General features: G+C 33.4%; 2 protein-coding genes across 2 annotated transcripts; one reads left to right on the top strand and one right to left on the bottom strand.

The window, feature by feature from the left end:
- Window positions 1-899: 899 nt before the first annotated feature.
- Window positions 900-12,374, bottom strand: LOC111517969 (uncharacterized). The gene is made up of 5 exons (XM_074181912.1): window positions 12,208-12,374; window positions 11,965-12,102; window positions 7,335-7,514; window positions 4,401-4,553; window positions 900-1,114 (listed from the first exon to the last, which is right to left on the bottom strand). The coding sequence occupies exons 2-5, from the start codon at window positions 12,022-12,024 to the stop codon at window positions 965-967; spliced, it is 543 nt and encodes a 180-aa protein (XP_074038013.1). The 5' UTR covers window positions 12,025-12,102; window positions 12,208-12,374; the 3' UTR covers window positions 900-964.
- Window positions 12,375-16,636: 4,262 nt separating this feature from the next.
- On the top strand, window positions 16,637-21,192 carry LOC111517968 (uncharacterized). The gene is made up of 2 exons (XM_023174265.2): window positions 16,637-17,016; window positions 17,094-21,192. Exons 1-2 carry the CDS (start codon window positions 16,760-16,762, stop codon window positions 18,025-18,027), a joined length of 1,191 nt encoding a protein of 396 aa, XP_023030033.2. The 5' UTR covers window positions 16,637-16,759; the 3' UTR covers window positions 18,028-21,192.
- Window positions 21,193-24,729: the final 3,537 nt, after the last annotated feature.

Genomic DNA, 24,729 nt, shown 5'->3' with positions numbered 1-24,729 from the left:
CAAGATAACTGAGGGAAAGTTTCTTTGTGCAATTATTATTTATTTTTTGTTAAGTCCTTACATGTAGATACCTGTTTCGTAAGAATATGTGTACTTCTAGTTGATGTTATAAAGTTCATCAACGCAATACCATGACTGAAGAGAGACTAAATGAAGACTGAAAAAGTCATGGACGATTACCTAAGAAAGCACAAGAGAAAATTATCTCTGGTGCTCAAAAAAATTTCCATATCAGAAATATTATATTTAAATTATAAAAATATTATTATGTTAGACCATTGATTATTTTTATTAATAAAAAGGAATCATAATCATATGCTTGTACCTGAAAAACTTTTCATGTATTCTTGATATACATTTCTATCTCATTGTTAGTTGTAATAATACAATATTCAAAACTAAGCAGTTTTTTTCAAATGCTTGTTCTTGAATGCATACTACTGAACATCAATAAAAAAAGCCTCCAAGGACTCAACAACGTACTCTGGGTTGTAAACTATTCCCCCCCCCCCAAATGATTTTCTGTATCCTCCACTGTCTGTGAGACATCTTGCATAAACGTTCGTCGGATATAATTCAATGTCCATCGTGGTATTAGCCGTGGAAGTAGTTATTTTCTGGCAGGCATATACGAATGAAAATATATACATCTTAAAGCAGCAACTTTCTGGTTAACACCTTTACGAACATTGAATCACACCCAACAGATATATTTGTGCAAGGTTCCTCAAAAACCGATATCGGTGTTTTATACATCATCTTTACGGTTCTACCAAAACAAAATTTTCGTCATTCGGTGTCCTGCTCAAGTCCATTTTACCTTTGCCTCAATATTGGATGTCTTCCACTTCCTCCGTAAATGAAAAATATTCCAGCATGAAAATAAAATATATTCTACACAAATTTTTGAAATTTATTTTTGAACAGTACTTCATTGACACTTATTTATAAGTGTGAACTCTTATTACAGAGTTATTATTTCCAGAAACCATTCGATTTGAATAATCATCACATTTTTATACATAAATTTCACATCCAAGAGAAACCTTCCCGCGGGAAGAGATTTTGGCCATCCATTAGACGTTAACATTACGTTGTACATATAGTGGTGACCCTAAAATAACGATGATCTTTAATTATTCTTAGGATAAATGCACATAGGGATAATTGTCACTAAAATCCGTCACTGAGATCTAAATCAACTCATAACGGGGTGAATAAATCAATCAACATTCTTCCGATAACAAACACGCTTCATATGAAGAGTCATCTACAAGGTCCTCGCTTTTAAATGAATCTATTTGACAGTGTACTTCGACGAGCAAAAGTATTTCGTGTTAGGAAACACACGTTGATCGATAAGACCTCGTTAGTCGCACAAGTTTCGACTTTTGAGAGTTGTCGTTATGTCAGTTGTGACGGAATGGAAGCTTAATAGTACTGTCATAATGATATCGCGATTACAACCCTCTCTGCTAAACTTCATCGCGAGTCTCAGTAGCCTCTTACGACATCATGTCTGAGAGATCTTTTTTCAAAAACAGGTATCATTGGTTTCCAAGGATATAGTTCCACCTATAGTTAAGCTGAGTCTGAACAAACGGATGTGAATTTTCAGTTTCTTTTTTCTGACCACCAACTACTTCCAAAATTATTTTCAGGCATATACCAGGCGAGAGTTTGTGGTCTATAAAAATGTATTACCATTGGCGTTTCCTAATCCAGCTTCAGAAACATTAAGTATGAGTCCCAACTACCTCTTGTATTTTTTTTTGTTGCACTATATTCAAGGTTCATCCTGTTCAGTTACCATTTTCAGTAGTGTTAATTGCTGCATCTGCTTTTTGTGACTTGTAGTTAGCGATTTCCTATATTTTTAGCACGCGTTGGAAATTGTGGTAAACCTTTTATACTTTTTGAAGCATCTATCTTGATTATTCAACGAAAGTCATTTTTTGTGGAGGAAAAAATCAGTTTTTTATCACTTGTATAAAGTTCTCCATTATGATTTTTATATATTTCAGATTGTGGAAGGTAACAAATACCCAAAAAAGGTCGATAAAAAACTATCTTGATTCATTTTGCAATTTTATATAAGTTAGCGAAGGTTAACTCTTCACAGTTCATTATATAATGCTTGGGTTTTCTTTCTTTTACTTCGTTCGATGACATCTCTGAAATATTTCTTTGGGCAGCCTGGCCGAGATCTTGTTCAAGGTGTAACAAATACTCTTTGTAGGCGACTACCTCATCTTTTAGGCTTCAGATACTCAGTTCCAGTTTAATTGTAACCTCTTTACGTGATTTTGGGAATCCCACAGTGAAGTATTAACATTTAAGCATGTCGTCTTCGGGCTAATCTGTCGATTTTGGCTTTACCACCTCCAACTGAATGGTATAAAAAAAAGGCAACGGAACTTTTAAGACTGTTTCATATTTTTTAGCTGATATAAATCAATTTGCAATGTAACGATTTCATCATCGGCTTTAATTTTTTGAATACGTAGGTACCACTAGTTTTTTTCATACATTTTTGTAGACACTGTATAAAAAATTCAGCTATGTATTACAATACAGATCCATTGAAAAAAATTGATGATGAAATCTAATGAATGAAAATAGCATGAAGATTATAACAAATATGAAACAGTATTGAATGTTTCTGTTAATTTGTTCATATCATTCGGAATGGAGGCGGTGAAGCTAAAAAACAAATTTGATAATTCTTGTTTTTGGCGAAGTCCAAATTGAACCGCGTGTGGTGTTTCCAGTTGTTTGACGTCTTGTCTTCGACTTTGAAGCCATTTTCAAGTAGCTATGACTATACTGAAGTCTCAGTCTTCCTACTTCTCAGGTAGTGACGCGCTTTAAGGCTTTTGTGACTTGACGTCGGGGTCTCAATCTGCCTACTCGTCAGGTATCGTCACTAGTCTTCACAATGGTCTTAGTCTACTACTCCGAGGTGTGCAATGTTGTCAAATGATCTTCATGAATGAGGTAATCTTTGTGAATCAGTTTTTTTGCTGAGGCAGTTGGGATGTTTTTCAATTTCAATAGCTTCGCGGATTATTTGGGTCTTGAGTTTTTTCAGTGGCAATGGTTTTGGTGTTTTCTAAGTTTATTGTTTTATGGTGAAGTTTGGATCTGACTTACGGATAGCAAGCTCATGTTCATAGGCTCTGTTGGAGATTCTTCTGTTGACCCAGCCGATGTTAGTTCCAGAGCAGATGGAACATGGTATTTCGTATATGCCCTTTGTTTCATTGGGTTTCGTGTCCTTAGGTGTTCGTAAAAAGTGGAATATTGATTTTTGGCTACGAATACTGTCGGTAACTCCATGAATATAAGGAAATAAAGCTTTTGGATGGTTCGTCTATTCATCGGGTGGGATGTGGGATACGATTTTGCTGAAGTTGGATGAATCTTTGCGTTTGGGATAGTCGTTTCAGCAAAGGGTAGATTTGAGTTCGTCTAGTTCCTTGAATCTATTGTGGCTGTCATTAAGTCTGATAGACCTGTGTATAAGAGAATTCAACATGGAATTTAACTGGGCAGGATGCTGATGGGATTTAGCATTGACGTAGCGGTTAGTATGGGTTAACTTTCGGTAAATAGTGTGTTGAAGGAATCATTGGATTTTGTGTTTAAAATGTCCAGGAATGGAAGTGAGTTGCTATTTTCGACTTCCATTGTGAATTTTAGGTCGGAATGTGAGGGGTTGATGCGGTATAGGAATGTACGAAGACTTTCAAATTCTTAACAAAGACGTCATCTACGTATCGAAGAACACGAAGGTTAGAGGTCAACAAGTCAATGGATCTGGTTCTAAAGTCTTCCATTTGCAAGGCATTTCAGATCAAATATCATGATGAATATCTTCATAATAGGCGCGTTCTTGACCGTTCCAGCTTCGCCCTTATTCGAAAGACTATCCAAGACATCAGTCGCAATCTTTAATTTACCATCTTTTCCTTATATCAATGTTCCGGACGCTTATCAAGCCGGAATAAATTTGAAAAACTTCTGTACATTAGTATACACTGAACCTCTGACAAGACATACATGCACTGAAAAAGACAATTGACTTTCGGTTGAGATTTTTGTTATCTGGCAGAGTAGCGGCATAAAACAAATGTTGATACTTTGTCTACCATCTATCAATTTATCTCAGATATTAACGAGTTTTACGATACGACCTACTCCGAAAAATCGACTCATACGGTTTTGAGAGACAAATACCTCTATGTGAGACGTAGAGGGAGATATTTGAAGGAGGTCCAAATTACGAAACGTCAAATCCAAAATTCTATGGAACGTGTTACGTGAAGTAAAAGCAGAGTAAAATTTTTTGAGTTACTAATTGAACACACCATACGGTGTAATCATATTACACAACCTACCTTGCGAACGGGACAATTCCGAAGTGTGGAATTCTTCGTTATGTTTGGTATGTCAAATTGTTCCGTCCCTAGAATGTCGCATAGTTTCGCAGGAAATGCTATTGGAGTCTTTCTATACTGATTCGACTTGAATATGGAAAAATGGAAAATCACCTGAAAAATCAATTTCATTAGATGGAGACGACTATGTTTCATTCGGGGATGTATTGATATCTAGTTAGCCTAGGCTGGTTGCGTGGATAATGAAAGAGATTTTTAGTGGAGGAGTGAATGTTTTTGTGCTGAAAACTTCAATCTGAAAATCAAACAAAGATATTAGGTTGTTTCACGAATTTTGCCTGTTTTCATAAGTCTTATTTAAACTGTAATATCTTAGTGAATAAATTAATGGATGTAGCCGTTACTACGTTATATTACTAATTAACCTTTCAGTTGAATTGCTTATTCTTTATTATAAGAATTGACGTTCTCCTTGCATTTTAGACTAAACTTTTTTTCAACACAAATGTCTTTTTTTATATATCCAAACATCAACTTACTTTTGTTACTCCAATCTTTTTATTCTTCTTTAGTAATACGTTCAAAGAACGGTTTTTACCCTCCTGAAATATCAATATCATGTAGTTGATCCACTTGGGATCCTTCTAGGTTTCCAGGGTAGCTGGTTATTATTATATGAGGAAAATACTAGAAATACAAATTGTTCATTTTAAAACATTTATTCGTATCTCCAAATTATTATTTTATTCTTCCTTCTTTTTTTGGCAATATTTTTCTGAGATTTTAAATTCCTATTCATATATTTTAATGTACTTATGAAATAATCTTACTCTACTATATGTTAAAAGTTGAAATTCACGATACGCACAGAACACAGCTAACATATACGTCCTAACAAGAGCAATCCAAACGCAGAATGACAAAGTCTTCACTTTCCAAAATGGCGGATTCATCAACGCGACGCGTTGATGTCACTTCGCCAAGCGAAGTGACATTGCTGATTGTTACATATGCTGTGGCCTGGTTGAGTACCTGTATTTACAATTAACAATGCGGATGTGTTAATTTGAAAACTGGTGAGTAAACTAAATCGATTTGATCATTAGGTTGGAAATTCACAAGCATAAACATTGCGGGTGCAACCTGTTAAATGATCAAATCCATTTAGTTTTCAAAGTAGCACATCCGCATTGTAAATTGTAAATACAGGTACTCAATCAAGCTAAATATCTCTATCATTACCTACAGGGGTGCTATATAAAGGCTAATGTAATAAACCATTGTTGGTTTAACGTATAAGTTTGAAAAGTCCTTATATAACGTTAGTTACAAATAAAGGTGGTGAAAACATAGAAAGTTTCAATTCTCTTTTCTTTTCAGCGAATATCTATTCAATTCAATCGGAATGAGCGACATTTGATTTGGAGCACTTTTGCTAACGTAACACAGTCGATTAATTCCGTCAGTATAAAAATTGTGTAACGGCTACATCAATCAATTCATTTCCCAATTTTTTTGTGAACATCTGTAGACTTCATATTTTTGTCTATACCATTATAGAAAGCGTCGGTACCATATGAACCTTAGACGGAATATTCATATTATATACAAAACACTCGAAGAGACATGGCCGGTCAGAGATCGACGCGATGCGTAAACCAAAGGCGTTTCTGGCGCTCATGTATTCAAAACTTATTCGTCTGTGATTAAAATACATTCTGACGTCTATCTATGATTTGAAACGTATTCATGATGATTCAAAACTAGCGTGAGGTTAGTTATGAAACGGGATTTGACGTTACATTATGTCAATTGTCAGTTTCTGCTTTATTTTGGTCGTTATAGTTTATAAAGTGCTAAAAACATTTTATCGAATACATTGTAAGGATGTACAAAATGAAGCTTTATGCACAAATCCGATTTTAATTGAGGTTAGAGCAAACTGAAGAGTTTTCTTTAATTATTGCATTTGACATCTAACACAAATTGAATTATTCCATTCTGGCGAATCTTATTATCAATGAATACGATTAAATGTCAGAAAACATTCCAAGGATTTGTTTTTATGTAGTTCAGTTTTGAAATCCATCTCTATCTTAATATGGCACCATCAGAATATCTCCAAATTACTTCAGTGGCATTGAGGTCCAGTAAAAGAGGTCATTTTGAAACTTCAACATTATCTTCATATCAATCTTTTGATTTTGAAAATCTGTCTCAACGGTTTCGTGAAAGTCACAGGGCGACAAATCTAATAATCATGGAGGCTACCTAATGCCGACTTTCTCCAATCCAATGCCATGATATAAGACAAAAATCAAGAAATAATGTAGAAGAACACCGTCCTGTTGAAAATAAAATGACTCTAATTCAGACTTCCTTTTCAAAAATTTACTTCCCCACAAAACAGAGACGTCCAGAATTTATGAGTTTTTAAAGTCTGCAAGATACAAAATGTACCTGACTATGGAGTCATCAGTTGGATCTCTTTCTTTGAAAGCTTCAATCTATATTTACCATCAGAATTCCGAGAGCTTTTATCCAGATCAGTCGATTAAAATATAGAACTTGGTGGAATAATGCATTTCCCACCTTCAAACTCTGAAATGATTGCAGCCTGCCTTTAAGGAAATTTGTTTTCTTATGATGCACTGTTTGGAACCTTTGGTGTAGTAACGAATATTACTGAAATTCTTTCCCAACACCTCGACACGTGTTTCGATCACCAAGTGATCATCTTCAAGAGGAAGATTAAACTCTTGAAGATGATCATTTGGTGATCGAAACACGTGTCGAGGTGTTGAAAATAACGATTTGGTGTTGGGAAAGAACTCTAGTAATATTCATTAAAAATTGTTTTGTTCAAAAATCGAAATAATACCGTGCCTATAAAAAATCTATACATAACATTATGGAAAAGAAATAAATTATTACATCAATAGCGTTGTTGTTTTTGTCTACAGTTTCCCCCAGGAAATCGAATTCCACATTTGCAGCTTTCATTGTTCGGTTGTATTTATCGAATGTGAAATAATTCAGTTTCAGGTAAGATGTATTACCACTGATACCTCTGGCATATTCGTTATTGAACCTGTAGCTGTAGTCCTTGGGATACTGAAATGAAAGAAATGAAAACAGTTAATGACATAACTGATGGTTCAGTTCAATAGTTCCCAATAATTATTGAAAAATATTATATTAGAAAAAATAACATATACAGGGTGTCCCTGGACTTCCTCTCGGAAATGTATAGATGGGGTCAAAATATCACCAGTACTTCATATAACTTTTTTTCCTAAAAGTCTTCGTAACCAAGTTACGGGCCCTCGAAGTTACAAAATGAAAAATGTTTTTCTTTGATAACTTTTCAAGTGAATATTCAAAATCATCCAAATTTTGGTAATTGACTAAACAAATGAATTCCGTCGATGAGCTTTCATGCAGGAGTCAGTTGTTTTGCTACAAAGTCAGGAACGGACTACTACCCCCGATGGTCCACACCCCAAAACTTTGAAATGACAGATATTTTTCAACAAAATAAGGTTACTTGGACAATTTTATGAATAAAAGTACTCGTGTGGAAAGTCGATCGGAGCAACGAGTCTTGATAAAAATGTAGTTCTACTCGACGACATCAAACCCGCTCGTCCACCATTATTTGAAATGAGTAATTATCAAAGCAGAAATAATAATGATAACGTTAGTTCAACAACATTTATAACAGGAATAATACAAAGTATGCTAAAATGAAGTCGTAAACAAAAAGTACAGTACCTATATGGAAGTTTAAGTCACAATTGTGATAGCAGATATTTTTTCAAAAGAAATATCAAGTTCTGTGGATTCGTGGTGTTTTTAAACTAACAAGCTACTCTACTATGAAATATAGAATTCATTCCATATTTTGTATGTACATAATACGTGTGGAATAATCACGTTTCGTGTTGTTTAGTTATCTGAATCTCATGAAACTCAACATTCGAATGTTTCAAATTCTTCTTCACAGCTAAACTGTTGAGGAGAGTTTCACTGATAATTATAATTTTATGGGAGAAATTCTTTAACACGAATCTAAATTTAGCTGAAAAAACGCACATCGGAAAAAATATTTACTATACTAATAAAAAGCAAACGAATGAACTACAAAAACGGCTGCACATGATCAGGTGAAAAATATCCAGGGAATAATTATGTTCCATTTCTTTCACAGATGTTGACAAAAAAACCTTTTAGAAAGTTTTGATAAAAAATGAGAAACTGGAATGCGATTTTGTTTTGTTGAGTGGTGCGTTGTCATATGACTATCATTGTATTGTCAATATTCTATAGGATATTTTGAATTTTTTTGATATGGCCGAACAGTTTACATTCAATGAATATGCAGATATGCATGTATTTTATGGACGAGCATTTTGTGATGCTGCAGAAGCTCGACGTCTGTATTCCGAGCATTTTCCCAATCGAACGGTACCGTCAAGAGAAACATTCGAGCGTGTCGATCGCAGCTTGAGGGAGACAGGTATGTAATAATTGATAATTAATTTGAGCACGTTGTTTTATTTCGATATTATTGTAGGTACAGTTTTGCCAAAACGAGGTGGTGAGGGCGCTCCTAGGACTGTACGTACCGTTGTATTGGAGGAAAATATTTTGGAAGCCGTCGCTGATGATCCTTCAATGAGCATCAGAAATCTATCAGAACAGTTCCATACATCCAAGTCCACTATTCATAGAATAATTAGGGAACAACTGCTCCACCCATTTCACATCCAGAAGGTACATGCCATGACACCTCAAGATTTTCCAGCACGACTGGAATATGCCAATTGGTTCATGGATAGGCAAAGAGAGGATATGACTTTTATTAATCGAGTTTTATTCACTGATGAAGCAGGTTTCAGTAGAGATGGAGTTATCACCTCTCATAATCTCCATATATGGGCCGAAGAAAATCCCCATGGGATATTGCAAACCAAACACCAACGGAAATTCAACGTGAATGTTTGGGCTGGTATCATAGGAAACCATCTTATAGGACCATTCGTTCTCCAGGACCGATTTAATGGAGAACGTTATTTGGACTTCATTCAGAACGATTTGAATGGACTTTTGGAACATGTTCCATTGCAAACCCGAAGAGATATGTGGTTTATGCATGATGGCGCTCCTCCTCATTTTAGTTTGATTGTGCGTGACCATCTGAACCATATTTTCCACAATAGATGGATTGGTAGAGGTGGGCCATATTCATGGCCATCGCGGTCTCCGGATTTAAATCCATTGGATTTCTTTCTGTGGGGGCATCTAAAAAGCCTTGTTTACGCTACACCTATTCACACAAGAGATGCATTGTTGAATAGAATAACATTACATTGTGAAGCCATACGAAACGACCCTGGAATGCTATTTCAAGTACAGAGAGGGTGTCTTCGCAGACTAAGAAAATGTATAGAGAGAGAAGGTGGTCATATCGAGCAGTTTCTGTAGCGAATTTTTCATTTCTGTTTGCTCTTGAGGCTCTTGAGTTTCGTTAGTTTAACGTGTTTGCATTATAAAAATTCGTTATGAACATTTTACCTATCATTTCCATTTTCCTTAAAAACTAATATTTTCGAATAATGGTAGACATCTCAGGATAAATGTTGTTGAATTAACGTTATCATTATTATTTCTGCTTTGATAATTATTCATTTCAAATAATGGTGGACGAGCGGGTTTGATGTCGTCGAGTGAAACTACATTTTTATCAAGACTCGTTGCTCCGATCGACTTTCCACACGAGTACTTTTATTCATAAAATTGTCCAAGTAACCTTATTTTGTTGAAAAATATCTGTCATTTCAAAGTTTTGGGGTGTGGACCATCGGGGGTAGTCCGTTCCTGACTTTGTAGCAAAACAACTGACTCCTGCACGAAAGCTCATCATTTGTTTCATTTGTTTAGTCAATTACCAAAATTTGGATGATTTTGAATATTCACTTGAAAAGTTATCAAAGAAAAACATTTTCCATTTTGTAACTTCGAGGGCCCGTTACTTGGTAACGAAGGATTTTAGAAAAAAAAGTTTTATGAAGTGCTGGTGATATTTTGACCCCATCTATACATTACCGAGAGGAAAAGAGGAAGTCCAGGGACACCCTGTATAAGTGAGCAGAGATATCTGATATTACCCAAATTCACATAGGTACACATACCTGTTCTTCCTAACGTTACCCAACCTAACCTCAATGATGGCAATAATAAAAATACATAATTTCATAACATGTTTCTTCAACAGTGATTTGAATACTACAAGCTGCTAATATTTATATACGACAGGTAACTACAATTGGGACTACCTCCTTCAAATTACCTGAACTTCTACCATTCTCATACACCTGAGGTACCTACCTCTTCAATTATGATTACCTGAGGCATATTTACCTCACTTCCACATCAATAATAATACTTCCTCGGTTTTTTCAAGGAAACAAGTTCAATAATGGTGATTTATTAAAATCCAGTTGGTCATTCATTATTAGAATGTTTGAATTTTCAAGTTTATTAATTTCCATTGCTTCCAAATAATTCAGTTTCAAACCTTTATTTTCTATGTGTAAAATTTCGAACCCTTCGTTAAAGATATGATTTTCTTCTAAAAGATAATTTGAATATGTTGAACTTGTTTTCTTATTTACATAGCTCATATGATGTTCCTGGATTCGATTCCTAAATGTTCTGCCAGTTTGACCAATATATACCTTAGGACACGTTTAGTCTTCATTATTTTTAACTAACTTTCCCAACGTATTACTTGTTCTATAAGCAATTTCAATATCTCGTTTCCTCAAAAATGAAGCCACTCTTTCCGTAGTTGTCCAAAATACGGTAGAGCTCTATAATTTTAATTATCTAACTTATCAATAGGGAAAACGTCTCCAATCGCTTGTGCGTAGAGTTTTTTGGAAAGTAAATTGTTTATTGAGTCGGCTTTAAACCCATTGTTTACTGCAATTTGCTTGATTATATCAAGTTCTTTATTGAAATTATCTATTAAAAGAAGAACATTGATTAATCTGTGAATCTGAACGTTTCATCCTCTTGTTTGTTCTTTTATGGTCAAAAGGCCTTTTAGTACAGGTAGGTACTGTATTTGGGTTACCTACATCAGGTAATATCCTTTGCGTTGAAATTTCTCTAGGTTTACTGTTTCTAGGAGTGTGTATTGTTTTGTGTTTTAAATGAATTATATGAGATATATGTGTGCTTTTTTCTTAAGAAACCTGCGACAACAGTGTCTCTTTTTGATCATTTGAAATGAATATTTGACACAATTTTTTGCAAAGCATTTCAATATGATTTATTTATTTCAGTATATCGATATCTATGAGTTGATATCCTTTTCATTGCAGAATAAATGATAACGATTTGAATATTCTTCTTAAAGACCGAGTACACTTTATTTTCTGCAATTTTTTCTAATTGTAAATACGCATTTTTTTACTATTATTTTTCCTCTTTTATGTAACATAGAAAACGATATTATCTAGAGCAACCTATTTGGTAACATGAAAAAAAGACTCACCCCAAGAGAAATGAGAGAGAATGTCCATATCAATTTACGAATAAAGCCGAATCCTGCCATTGTCTGAGAACGAATGAATAAAAATCATCAAATGTCGATGGTATGATGCACAGGAAATTAAAGAGCTCCTGAAATTAACTGATACGATCTTTTATTGATTGTTCGAAATTGAATCCATTTTCATATCTGATTGGAAAATTACTTTCCGATTCAAACTATTGTCTGAGAATAATTACCAATTACCTGTAGGTAATTGTGTACATTGCCCCATCAAAATAATCATTATTAAAGTGAAACAACGTAACAAAAGTCATGATATTCTTTTTGTTTCCCTGAAAATTGCCCGAATACGTTTGTATATAATATGTAATAGTAGTAATATCATTTGTTTTCTTTATCGACAGCTGTTGACAAGCTGTCACCCCCCCCCCCCCCACGAACGATAATTCTTAAAAGTCTAAACTTTTAACGTGTGATTTCTAACACGAAATCACAGTATTTCTGTATACAGTAGTTTCACTCAGCGTCGGTCCTTTGATGTCGGTGTCCAGGAGTTTCATTTTTTATAATGATGACGTATTTGACACTAATGACATTTCTCCCTACTACAATCTCAACCAAAGCGTGTATACACTGCTCAACATAACAACTATTCATATAAACTGCTAAAAAAAACAGTCTATGAAAACCATGTTGGGCATCTGAGAAAATTGTACAAATGATTATTTTGCATTTGTGTAATATTGAAGTAACCCAGATCATTTGGGCAATGATGAACTAAGTTTCAAGTAGATTTTAAAAATTCATGGAATCGGCGGATGTTCATATTCGAATGTGACAAAATATATTTTCATTTCAACAAGAAAAAAGACAAGATAAAGAACGTGTTTTGTTATTCATGAACCATGGTACGAATCCATGCGAAATTTCTTTGTAGTGATTTTTGGGGCCAAATATAGCATATTCATTTATTGATTGGAGAATTCAAGATAGCGGACGAGTTTGCCGATTCGATTATATTAAGGACCAATTATTAAAAATATTCCTAATCGAATTCATCACTCAAGATTAAGGAATCTGTAGAGCCTATTCTTTCTGAATTATGTAGTTACTATTCAGGACTTGAAGAAGTAAAAAAGTAATTAAGTATGTAGTGTTCAATCATAAAAAAATATTTTTTTTGTATGTATGTACTAACTATAAATGTATGTGAGAGTTTTCGGAGTCGGAAGTTATGAATTATTTACACTGTAAGATAATAGGTTGTTTTGCTGCTTCCAGCTTTTATCCAAGTAAAATTTGATAATAAAATCACTGACAAGTCCAAATGCATTTTGACTATACCATTATATATGTTTTCCGACAGAAAACAACTACTTCTTTAGCTAATAACTGGACATATATTGACAAATGTTGATATTTGAATCTATACAAGTCTAGATGTCTAATCAACCCCGAAAAGTTGCTGCGTAGATTAAAAACAGTTATTCTAAATGAAACATGTCCTATTAGTCAGCAACTTCTTATATAATGTAAATTTGACTATCAAAAATACCTTACGACTGTTAACCTTTCGGAATCCAAGTCGCCTCAGACATAATTGCAAAGATTCTCACTTTGAAGAAACAACTTTGCAAGAGCTCTCTAGGACAAATAGTGGGACTTCGCCTGATTCGAACAAGGAACCAACTGCGAACCGTTTTGAAGTGTTCCTCATCAGTGCAGACCATGCTATCACGGTTGTATACACACAGGGACTCGGCACAGTACAGTTATAAGTATACTGTGGACTCGGTATTCCTCGTAGACAGCTCTTGCAGAGTTGTTCCTTCAAAGAAAGGATTTTTGCACGTATGTCCGAGATATAATTCAACATCTGTTGGGATAGTTGCCAGAGAAGTAGTTGTTTTGTCAGACACGAAAACTACGAAATAAACAAAAATCACAGTATTTTATAGGTTATGATTGCATTTTGCACTGTTGCCAATGTGACAATTATCGTTATCCGACATAGTATTGTAGATTTGCCAAAATGATCATTTTCGAATAAAATACGTGGAATATTTCTAAGAACCAACGTCTCATCCAGTAACATTCCAGCAATCAGAATTTTTTGGAATAAGAGACCACCTTTAACATTTTTTCACGAGTTGTAAAATAATGTACCACAGTAGGTTGGGTGAAACCCATGAAATTCGACAACTATGGAAGGTTTGCATGCCTGTCTTAAACTCGTCGTTTGCGCAGACCTAAGACATCGACGCGTGGGTCTGCGCGTAGGAAAATTCAAACCACAAATCAGCCTTTATGAAATTACTGTATACAAAATACTGTGACGAAATCATCAGAATACCATGTGGAATAATCCCAAAGACTATTGATTTCGTTTTTTGAACAAGAAATATGCTTTTTTATTTGTCCAATTGTTCCAAAACACACCTGAGATTTGTGATTGAGAGTGGAGAAATGATCAAAATAGAGAAGTATATGACTGAAACTCGCATCAACTCATTTATTGGTGCAATAATACCTGTGGAATTTGGGGTAATCAATTCTTTGATTTTTCAATTTTTATTAAATGACTATTAGTTAAACATAGACATTAGACAAAAATATTTTTTGAATAAATAGCCAATCACAATTAAATAATTTGTAGAAATTGATGATGAACTAATGATGTATCTGGATATGCAGGTAGCGTTTATATATGGCAATTGAAGTACCTCGAAGGCGGTAGAGAATTCGTCGGAATTCCATCGAAGCCGGTAGCGTTATTTTCGAAGCAACGCGATGTGTAGAACGGTCGCGAGCGCACTTCGAATTGAGCACGTCACAATGAACCTTTTTCCTGAAGTACGAAAAATCACTCACTAGCAGCGCTAGTAGTTGGGTAGGAACAAACACTGCCTAATCCTCATATAAACATATGGTAAAGTACAATTAAAAATAATGTTTTTAACAGAAGAAAATGTTCCTGGAGCAACACTAAAATTTGCAACTGTAAAGGATAACATTGTTGTAACATTAAAACGTTGGCTTGCATGCCGTAATTTAAAAGTAACTGAAAAAAAAATGAATTAATAGGCAGGTTAGTATACAGACTCTAGTAAACGAGTAGCGGTAGATTCAAACTGTAATAAAAGAAATTTAAAATAATTATGAATTTTGGACTTATTTCCGAGTGAAATATGAATCAAATATAGATAGTAATGAAATAAATTTAATTAAAAATAATAAATGACTATAATTTAATAAACGATTGAGGTTATATCTCATTCTAATCAATGGTAATTAACTATGAAAAGTTTAGAGCATATATAAGAATATTTATTCATTTTTTGTACTGTTTAATTCACTCTTCTCGAAGCATCTAACCTCATTATTATGAGGTTTTATAAATGGTATAAAAAACACGTTTTCTTCCGGATATCGATCATCTGACGTACAATTCGCAAAACAGCAATGCTTTGTTGGCATTATACTAGCACAAAATGATTTTTCATATCAGATTTTTATTTTTAAATAATAAATAAATATTACCTAAATAACACTGTTTTATATGTGAATAGTTTATTGTTTGTCCCTACTACTAGTGCTGCCTCTCGTGACACGTTTGCTGTACTATTCTCAGGAAAAAGGCTCATTGATTTATGACGTCCAGCGACGGTCGGTCTTTTCAAGGGGATGGTTTACAACCATATTTTATAATTTTTCCTCATGGTTAGTATAATTTCTATACGACACTGCAAAAGACAGATTAAGGCAAAAACCTGGAAGTTTCTATCAGTTTGCTTCCCAATCTCAACATTCACTGAAGAAATAATTTCACTATTATAAGTATTATTGCATGAAAGAATATCTTAGGTGCTGTCCATTCCTCTTTCACAGATCATATTGTTTGATCTGTGCCTCTTTTATTTCACCTTCTCTCTCTCTTCAATTTTCTATGATCGTTGCTTCTCATTCAAGCGCATGTCCATAGGAACAGAAGCTTAGTCTGGGGGCGCAGTGGTTACACACGACGCAATACTGCCACCCAAGTTTCTTATTCACTTTTTCTGAAGAAAAACACTTCATTTTTTTACTAGTCGCCTTTTCATAGGGCGACATTCCTCTGACATTAATTCATAGATCTGTTTAAAAATTTTGGTCAGATAATGAAACATTGTTAATGATCAGCCTTTATTTCTAAATATAAGGTTAGTTTTTCTATTAGTTTCATTCATTGTTTGAGTTCCAGAAAAAACGATGAAAATATTTGTTGAAAATAATTTTCGGCCAAGTGGACTATGTATACGGACTTTGGGAAAGCTGCACTTTATCAAAACTATGAAAAATATTTCCACTAAATCGAACTTATTTTTCAACCGAACCGTCAAATCTGTCATTTCCTGAACAATTCATCATCGTCAACCATGACGAAAACACACATTTCATTCCAGAATCCACAAGGATGGTTTGGAATATTTATAAAAAAGTACAAAAACTAACGGAATTCTATATTTTGATTGAACTTACTTCAAGTTGGTGCCGTCAATGCTCTCACTTCAATACTCCATCCACATTATTAGATCTATGCTCTATGTTAAAATCTGTTGAAATATGAATACCGTATTCCATTCGTCAAACAGTGCTCTTTATTTTCGCATACATTAATAAAGGATAGAAATACACGTTATAGACGCTATCGAACTGGTTGAAGGCAAGTGACAAGTGATCATCAAAAGTGGTTAAGTTTTTATTATTGATTTTGAGTTCTTTTTATCATTTCATTTCTGTACGTGTTTTATATCAAATGGGAGAACAGATGAATGCAGTTACCATTTTTGTTAAAGAAGAAGGAATAGAATTGGAACCTCCAGGTATATTGAAAGAAGAGGAGGATGAACAGAACTCCTTTTCCAACAGTGAGTTTCCTGAGGAGTTGCAGGATTTTAAAACATTACCAAATATTTTGGAACATTTGAGAGGTTGTAATAAGTCATCAACTGAAGAGGGATATCCGAAATATGAAGATGAAGGAGAAACTTCACTTGCAGATTATGAAATAAGGTAATCATATTCAGTATGATGTCAATGTTTTGTTTTGTTTTTTCTAACAAGAAAGTTACCATCATTTTATTTTCCAGAGAAGAAAACGAAAGTAATATAGAAAAAATGGAAATAAAACCTCTTCGGAAAATGTACACCTGTGAATTTTGCAGTTATGAATCGAATAGAGATCATAATTTAAAGAGGCACATGCTTAGCCATAAGGATCCCGCTGATATAGAAATGGTGACGTGTTCATTGTGTCACTATAAAACCAAACATAAAAGTGATCTCAAAAAGCATATACTCAATCATAAAAATCCTGAAGAGATTAAAATGTTCAAGTGTGAATTTTGTACCTATAGTTCCAAGCACAAAAGTTATCTTCGAAAACATTCCTTAGTTCATAAACTTCCCTCCGAGACCCCAATGTATAAGTGTCAGGTATGCATGTATGAGACAAAAAGAAAACACCTTCTTCAGAACCACATGTTGACTCACGAGTCCAAACCAGTATCTCTGAAAGCCTTGCTGAAATGTGAGCATTGTACATATCACACCGAACACCCTTCATTTTTAAGAAGGCATATGGCCAAGCACCAGATGCACAAGTGTGAATTGTGTGATTATGAGACACGGCATAGGTATTATTTGAAAAACCACATGCTCATTCATAAAAATCCTTCTGAACTGGAAATGTTTCCTTGTAAAGTTTGTAAATTCGAATTCAAGCGTGATGCAGATCTCAAAAAGCACGAAGTTTTGCACTTGGCTCCATACGAAACAGAAATATACCAATGTGAAGAGTGCTCCTATACAACAAAGTTCAAAGCCTATCTCAAGAAACATGCTGTTGTTCATAAGAGTTTGTCGGAGGTAGTAAGATTCAAATGCGAGTACTGTGATTACGTGACGAAGCGTAAAAACAAAATAGAAGCTCATGTCAAAAGAGTACACAGTCATCACAGTGAAGCAGAATCAGAAAAAAAAATTCTTGAGTCCAGTGGTTCACCCATTTCTTCTCTGTCTTAGAATTAAGGGAACTAGCAGCAAACCGAACTACATACACCTATTAGTCTAGAGAAGAAGGAACCTTTTGAAAGAATAGATTGAAAAGTTAATGACAGCATAAAAATTGTTGTAATGGTAGAACGTATCAGACTGATAATATTTAGTTTATGATAATACAAAGTAAGGTGAAGCAGGGAGGTAAAGAATTAATTTTTTGTCGGTTCTGAAACTGTTGAGTAAAAAAGGTTCGACATAAATGACAAGGTGATTATTATTTTTTTACGGGGCATTCATCAATCATACAATGAGAAAAACAACTTGTAGAAACCTTATAATTAATATGATGAGTGTTGTTAGGTTTATACCCGTTGAATAAATCTGTCAAAGATCATGGTATGGCGCTCTGGTTGGTTAGAGGTAAGATTGCAAAATTGCCAATTTGTCACCTTACATTACGTTTCTTTATTGTCATTACTTTACCTTTTGTTTTATCTAGAATGCAAGTATGGTATTTGAATTGTTAAATTTGGTTACCATACTTTAATTACCTAATGTTTTCATAAACTAGACGCAATAGCAAAAATAAATTTAAATCGATTCAAGATAGTGGGAAAGAAATTGGAGTGAACTGTTGAAAAGGGTAGAAAAAATTGGACCTGTAACAGAAAAAATAAAAGAGGATATTTGACTTTTTGTGAGCTTGAAAAAAAAATTCCTTATTAGTTCATACAGGTAAACCAACAAAAACGTTGAAAATATTCAAAATGCATCTAAGTTACATTTAAATTATTTATTTCTTCGAGAAATTCGAATTGAGAGAATTTTGTAACCTGAGATTATTGGTATTGTAGAAATTCCACATATTTTAATTGAAAATGTATTTTTGGGAAAGAAAGGTTTTGGCTCTCCACTTTTCCATCTTTATACAATAAAGGGGAAACTTCCAAAGAAAGAAAGAAAGAAAACAATTAATTTCAAAAAACTCATTCACGAAAATGTGTATCATATATATAAAAATGGATGTTTGTTGGTTGGTTGGTAAGTGATAAACTTCTACATCGTGATGAAACTTGACATGTTTAAGTAATTTTTCATAGAGAAGGTTTTTAGGCCATCAGGTTTTCTGTAACTCGCAGCTAGATGGCGGTGTAGAACAATTTTTTGAAAGCACTGTTCTATAACGCTGCGCACGCCTAAGTTCGTTGATTCTGATTCTGTCAAAACATTGAAACAGCAGCAATACACCAACATAGTACTAGTATCATATAAAGAAGTAACTTTCAGACACAATCTGGAAGAAAAAACCCTCTTGAAACAACTACTGTCATATAAATATTGAATTACACGAGAGAAAAATTACTTTTGAAACATTTACTTTTATATAAACATAAAGTTACACAAAAAACACAAAAATTTATTGGAAATATAATAAATCAATAAAGTGAAATGTCAATAATATAGAAAAAATAAAGAAAAATTTATAAAATAGGGTTTTTAAATTTATGATATTCCATCTGTTAACTAACTCTCCAGAATATTTCGATCCTTTCTTTGTTATTTTGTATTTCAAATCTGTAAAAACTTTTTGGACAATAGAGATTTTTTATATTTTTTTCTACTTTATTTCATAAACGTCCACACTTTTCTAGGCATTGGAAGTCCAAATCTCCAACAGTAAATTTTGAAAAAATTCAATCGTAACAAACTTTTCTTTGTTTTTCATATTTTCAACATTAAATAAACTGTCTGAAAGATGTTACAATGAAAAATGAAACTGCCGATTTTGAAAGAAAACTGTTTTTAGCACACTGGTATAATGAGAAGGATTTAGCATCAAGATATCAAACTGAATATTGGGAATGAAAAAAAATTTAGATTTTTTAGTGGTATAAAAAGGTTTTCACTAAATGTAAGAAAGATTTTTGTGGGGATTAAATAGTTCCGAATACAATTGTAATTTTTTTTTTATTTTCAACTTTTATTTTTCGGTTTTTATGACAACAGGCCTGGTGTCCGTAGAAATTGTGTAGAAACCATTTTCCACGTATAAAAGTTCATACCATTTCATTCCTCTCAACTTGTATTGACATTAAAGTATTTTATTCTTCCTGTTATCTGTGATATTTCGAAGATTGAGTTTTTTTTTATTGACTCAGCCCCTACTTGATGAAGATCCATAGTAATTTCATAAACTACACCAGAAAAGATTTGATATTCACAAACTTTATTTTCAAAAATATCACTATATGTTTCACTATCTCAGTAGCTTTTTCTTTGCGAATAACATACTGAAAACTGATCCTACACTCTAATTTTTATATAATTATGATTGATTATATACTTGAGCTACTGTGATAGCAAAACATGTGATATTTTTGAAAATCAAGTTTGGGAAGATTAGATCGTTTCCGGTGTAGTTTGTGAAATTAAGTTCTCTGTTGATCACATAGATGGCGTCTTCGTAAGGGGAGATGTCATCGCCCTTTCTTACTCAGGGTTGCCCTTTAGAACAGTTGAGAGCAGCAATGCATTTGTGGTTCAGCCTAGTACCTATCACTGATTGAGATCTATGGCAATTCGAAACAGCGCTGTCTGGTGTTCAATCATAAATGCGTTGTGTTTGGGCTCTGGTTTTCAACTAGTTGCCTTGCAGTGAAAGACAGAAGTCGAATCTTTTTGGCGATCGATGTCGATGTCGTTTATTTTTGGTATTCGGGAATTTAGTTCTCTGTCGTTCCTATAGATGGCGTCTTTGAATATTTTCAACCTCTCTAAAATTTTTATGTTGTTATTAATTTTTATGATTAGGTCCATATGACTTTAGTTTGCTTATATAGATCATTAGTTTCCTTTCCACTGAATCATGAAACAAAATGAGGGGTATCTATGCTTTGTCGATTACACTCTGGCTCTGGAAAATGCTACAATGTTGAAAAAAAAAGGATGACTAAGTAAGTGATTCAGAAGATATCGCAGATGACTTACCAGTAAGAACTAGAAAAAAATATTGATTTTGAAAAACATGATGGCTTTGAAGATTTATTTTTTCTGAATCTTATTTATCAAAGAGGTGGAAACTAATGGAATATCGAGTGTTTATTCAATTACTGTGATGAGTGTGAACAAAAATTCTGTAAGAATGAATTTTAATAAATTATGTAACTCAATAAATTTTTTTTAAGCATATGATTTTTTTTTAATTTAAATGACAATTTTGTATACATTTTGAAATCTGATGAATCAATTTTTATGTATTAAAAATAATCCAGTAATATTTTGTTTTCTAGCAGAAATCTGATGTGAATCACTCTTATATTGCATTACATTTAGACTTTTCAAGGATTATTTGTAATAGTATATATGCTCAAGAAGTTATGGGGGAAGAAATGGTAGAAAAAGTTTAGAAAACCAATTTTAATTTTGAAATCTGATGAATCAATTTTTATGCATTGAAAATAATCCAGTAATATTTTGTTTTCTAGCAGAAACCTGATGTGAATCACTCTTATATTGCATTACATTTAGTCTTTTCAAGGATTATTTGTAATAGTATATATGCTAAGAAGTTATGGGGGAAGGAATGGGAAAAAGTTTATAAAACCAATTCTAATTTTGAAATCTGATGAATCAATTTTTATGCATTAAAAATAATCCAGTAATATTTTGTTTTCTAGCAGAAACCTGATGTGAATCACCCTTATATTGCAATACATTTAGTCTTTTCAAGGATTTTATTTGTAATAGTATATATGCTCAAGAAGTTATGGGGGAAGGAATGAGAAAAAGTTTAGAAAACCAATTTTAATTTTGAAATCTGATGAATCAATTTTTATGCATTAAAAATAATCCAGTAATATTTTGTTTTCTAGCAGAAACCTGATGTGAATCACTCTTATATTGCATTACATTTAGTCTTGTCAAGGATTATATGTTATAGTATATATGCTCAAGAAGTTATGGAGGGAGGAATGGGAAAAAGTTTAGAAAACCAATTTTGATGATTACAAAACCAAGTTTTAATAATGACTGAAAAATGTATGTGTAGTGGAGCATGTCCGATATTTTACATGAGTCAAACTGCAAGTACATTCAACACAATCAACCTACCTACTCACTTTCTTATAGTGGCACTGAGTTCAACCATTAATTCAAAATACTTTATTTCCAGAAGAACGGTTCGAAAATTGATTTTTTTGTGGAGTATAGAAATGAATACATTTCAAAATTCCCAGTATCCTATGAACAACCAAAGTGATTTTGATTAGTCCTAATGATGCGCGTTCAACTGAATTCTGTTAGTGTTGTTGCTGAATGTTGTAATAAAAATACTTGAAGTTAATTACAACTTTATTCTGAACCACGAGGAAAATTATGATTTTTCAAAATATATCTTACTAAATGTACTGAATTAAACTGTGAATACACTTTCAGCCGACTGAAAAAGCAAAATCATTTTTGTACCTTCAATTAAGATAAAGCGAATCAGGGCCGTCGCCATGGGGGGATGGGGGGAGACTTCCCACCTCCTTTTTCCACTTGGGAAAAAGTTGGGAAGTTTTGGGTCATGAAGATATAAAAAAATTATAGTAAAAAAATGAATAAAAATTAAAAAAATAAAAATGGTAGAAAAGAAAAGGAGAGGTAATAAGAAATGGGAAAGGACCAGGAGAAGGTTGGGATTTCCCAACATGCATAACTTGAAGATAATTCTGAGTTGTTTGAAATCTTCAAAAAAGTTAATTTCCCAAGTAAGAAAACAGTCCACAAATTTTGTGGACTGTTTCCACAACAATTTTTTAAAATCGCCAACTTTTCGCTCTTTTTCCGACTTGGAAAAGTTGGGAAATTTCGGGCCGTGAAGATAGAAAAAATAATAGTAGAAAACAATAAGCACAATATTATTTAAGTTTTGTTTCCTTTCATTTGTATTGAATATTCCTATACATGGTGGACATGGTGGAAGACCAAGGACCTTGGTCCAAAGTAGAATAATTACCATTATTATTTTTATAATCACCAACATTAATTTTGTTTGTGCATACCCTAACATGCATAAGCATTCAGCCAATCTTTGGATAGTTAAGTAAAAAAAAAATATATTATAGTAGTAACTAATCCCTCGGCTTTCATTTCTTCGAAAGTTGGGAAATTTTTCTGGTGGGGTTTGAAAAATTTGGATTCCCTTCTCCCCCTGGTTTTTCTTTTCGCTACGGCCCTGATGCGAATGTATGATTTCAGGAAAGATAATTATTTATTTGTGCAAAATTTCTCAATATAGGTAGGTACTTAAATTACCATTTTGAATGACCTAATCGATATTCTTTGCAATTACATAACCCTAGTTTCTAATGTAAGCACTATCTAGGTTAAAATTTCATATCTGTAGAGGAACTGATTATGACTGGTTTAAACTAAAACAAAAAAATCATTAGCCGCAACTTCTAGATTTGTGTATACCAGGTAATAACATAGCCCCTCCTAGAATGTTTACTATAATTCATTAATTTACTATAATCATTACTATAATCATTAATTTATTGACCTGTTTTTACTAGGGCTCAGCTTGATAGAAATCAGCCCTTTATGTGTGGCTTTGCCCTCAAAGGATAACCCAACTATCGACGTCACACAAACCACCAAATGTTAATACGTTGGTTTTGTTCTCCACCTCGTTAACTGGAAACCATGCACCATTATTTCGTCTCTTAGTATAACGTCCTTGTGCCAAGACATAATGGTGACAGGTATATAGTGATTTTTCATCGTTACAGTGATGTCGAAAACACGAAACGAACTGAGCAGAAAGAGCGCTCACCAAAATTTTCGTGAACATCAACTTTCACCTAACGCGATTATTACATGCAGATCTTTCCATCGTAAGGTGCCTTGTGAAAAGCAGCATAGCTCTTATTGGGGAGGACTTGACAGTCCGCCTTTTTGGATTGACACCACCAGATTGCAAAAACATCTTCATGAAGCCAGACAGTGAGAAGTTGGCTACCAAATAGTGCTGTTCACAGGACCGGATTAGCAACTATTTACGCCCTAGGCCAGAGATCTACATTACATTCAAGAAAATAATTTAAATCGATCAGTCAATAACAGCGAAATTCCAAAATGTGTGAAAAGGAAATACAGAAAAGGTTATGTTGAAAAATGAAACACACTACACTTCTCAATTAACACAAACAATACTGTATAATTAAGTAAGTAAGTACATTTATTAACACAACACGGTATTTACTAACGAAATGACTTTTAACATCGTTTTAAAATTTCCTCTTCCTGGCTTTGGACCAGGCAAACGATTGGATGGTGTTGGTGAAATCCAATGTTTTGGTTACATCATTTTCAATATTGAGGAGAGCGAGAGAGTTGAGCTTTGTTTGGGTCATGTTTGACCTATGGTATTCCTTGATCCTTTTTAAGCAGGAAAATATCCTAAATATACAATTAAATTGTGACACTTATAAAAAAAATTATACAGAAAACAAAGCAATAAAAAAGTAGACTATTCAATTTTATGAAGTGATTAAAGATTCATAAAAAATGTAGTATATTAGAAAGTTAGAGTAATTTGTGGAATCTTACTTTCCCATGAAAAACTGTGTGTGATCCCAAGAAGCTGACAAAGTACAAAGTAGACTTTGTTTAATATTTGTTTACGTTATTTTAGTTTAGATTAAAATCTAGAGCATTGAAATTGTAATACAAAGTAAACGG

This window comes from Leptinotarsa decemlineata, unplaced genomic scaffold, assembly GCF_025532065.1.
Source record: "Leptinotarsa decemlineata unplaced genomic scaffold, Ldec_3_MD MMD2_tig00026328_RagTag_RagTag, whole genome shotgun sequence".
Taxonomy (NCBI): Eukaryota; Metazoa; Arthropoda; class Insecta; order Coleoptera; family Chrysomelidae; genus Leptinotarsa; species Leptinotarsa decemlineata.
This window is presented reverse-complemented; position numbering and strand designations above follow the sequence as displayed.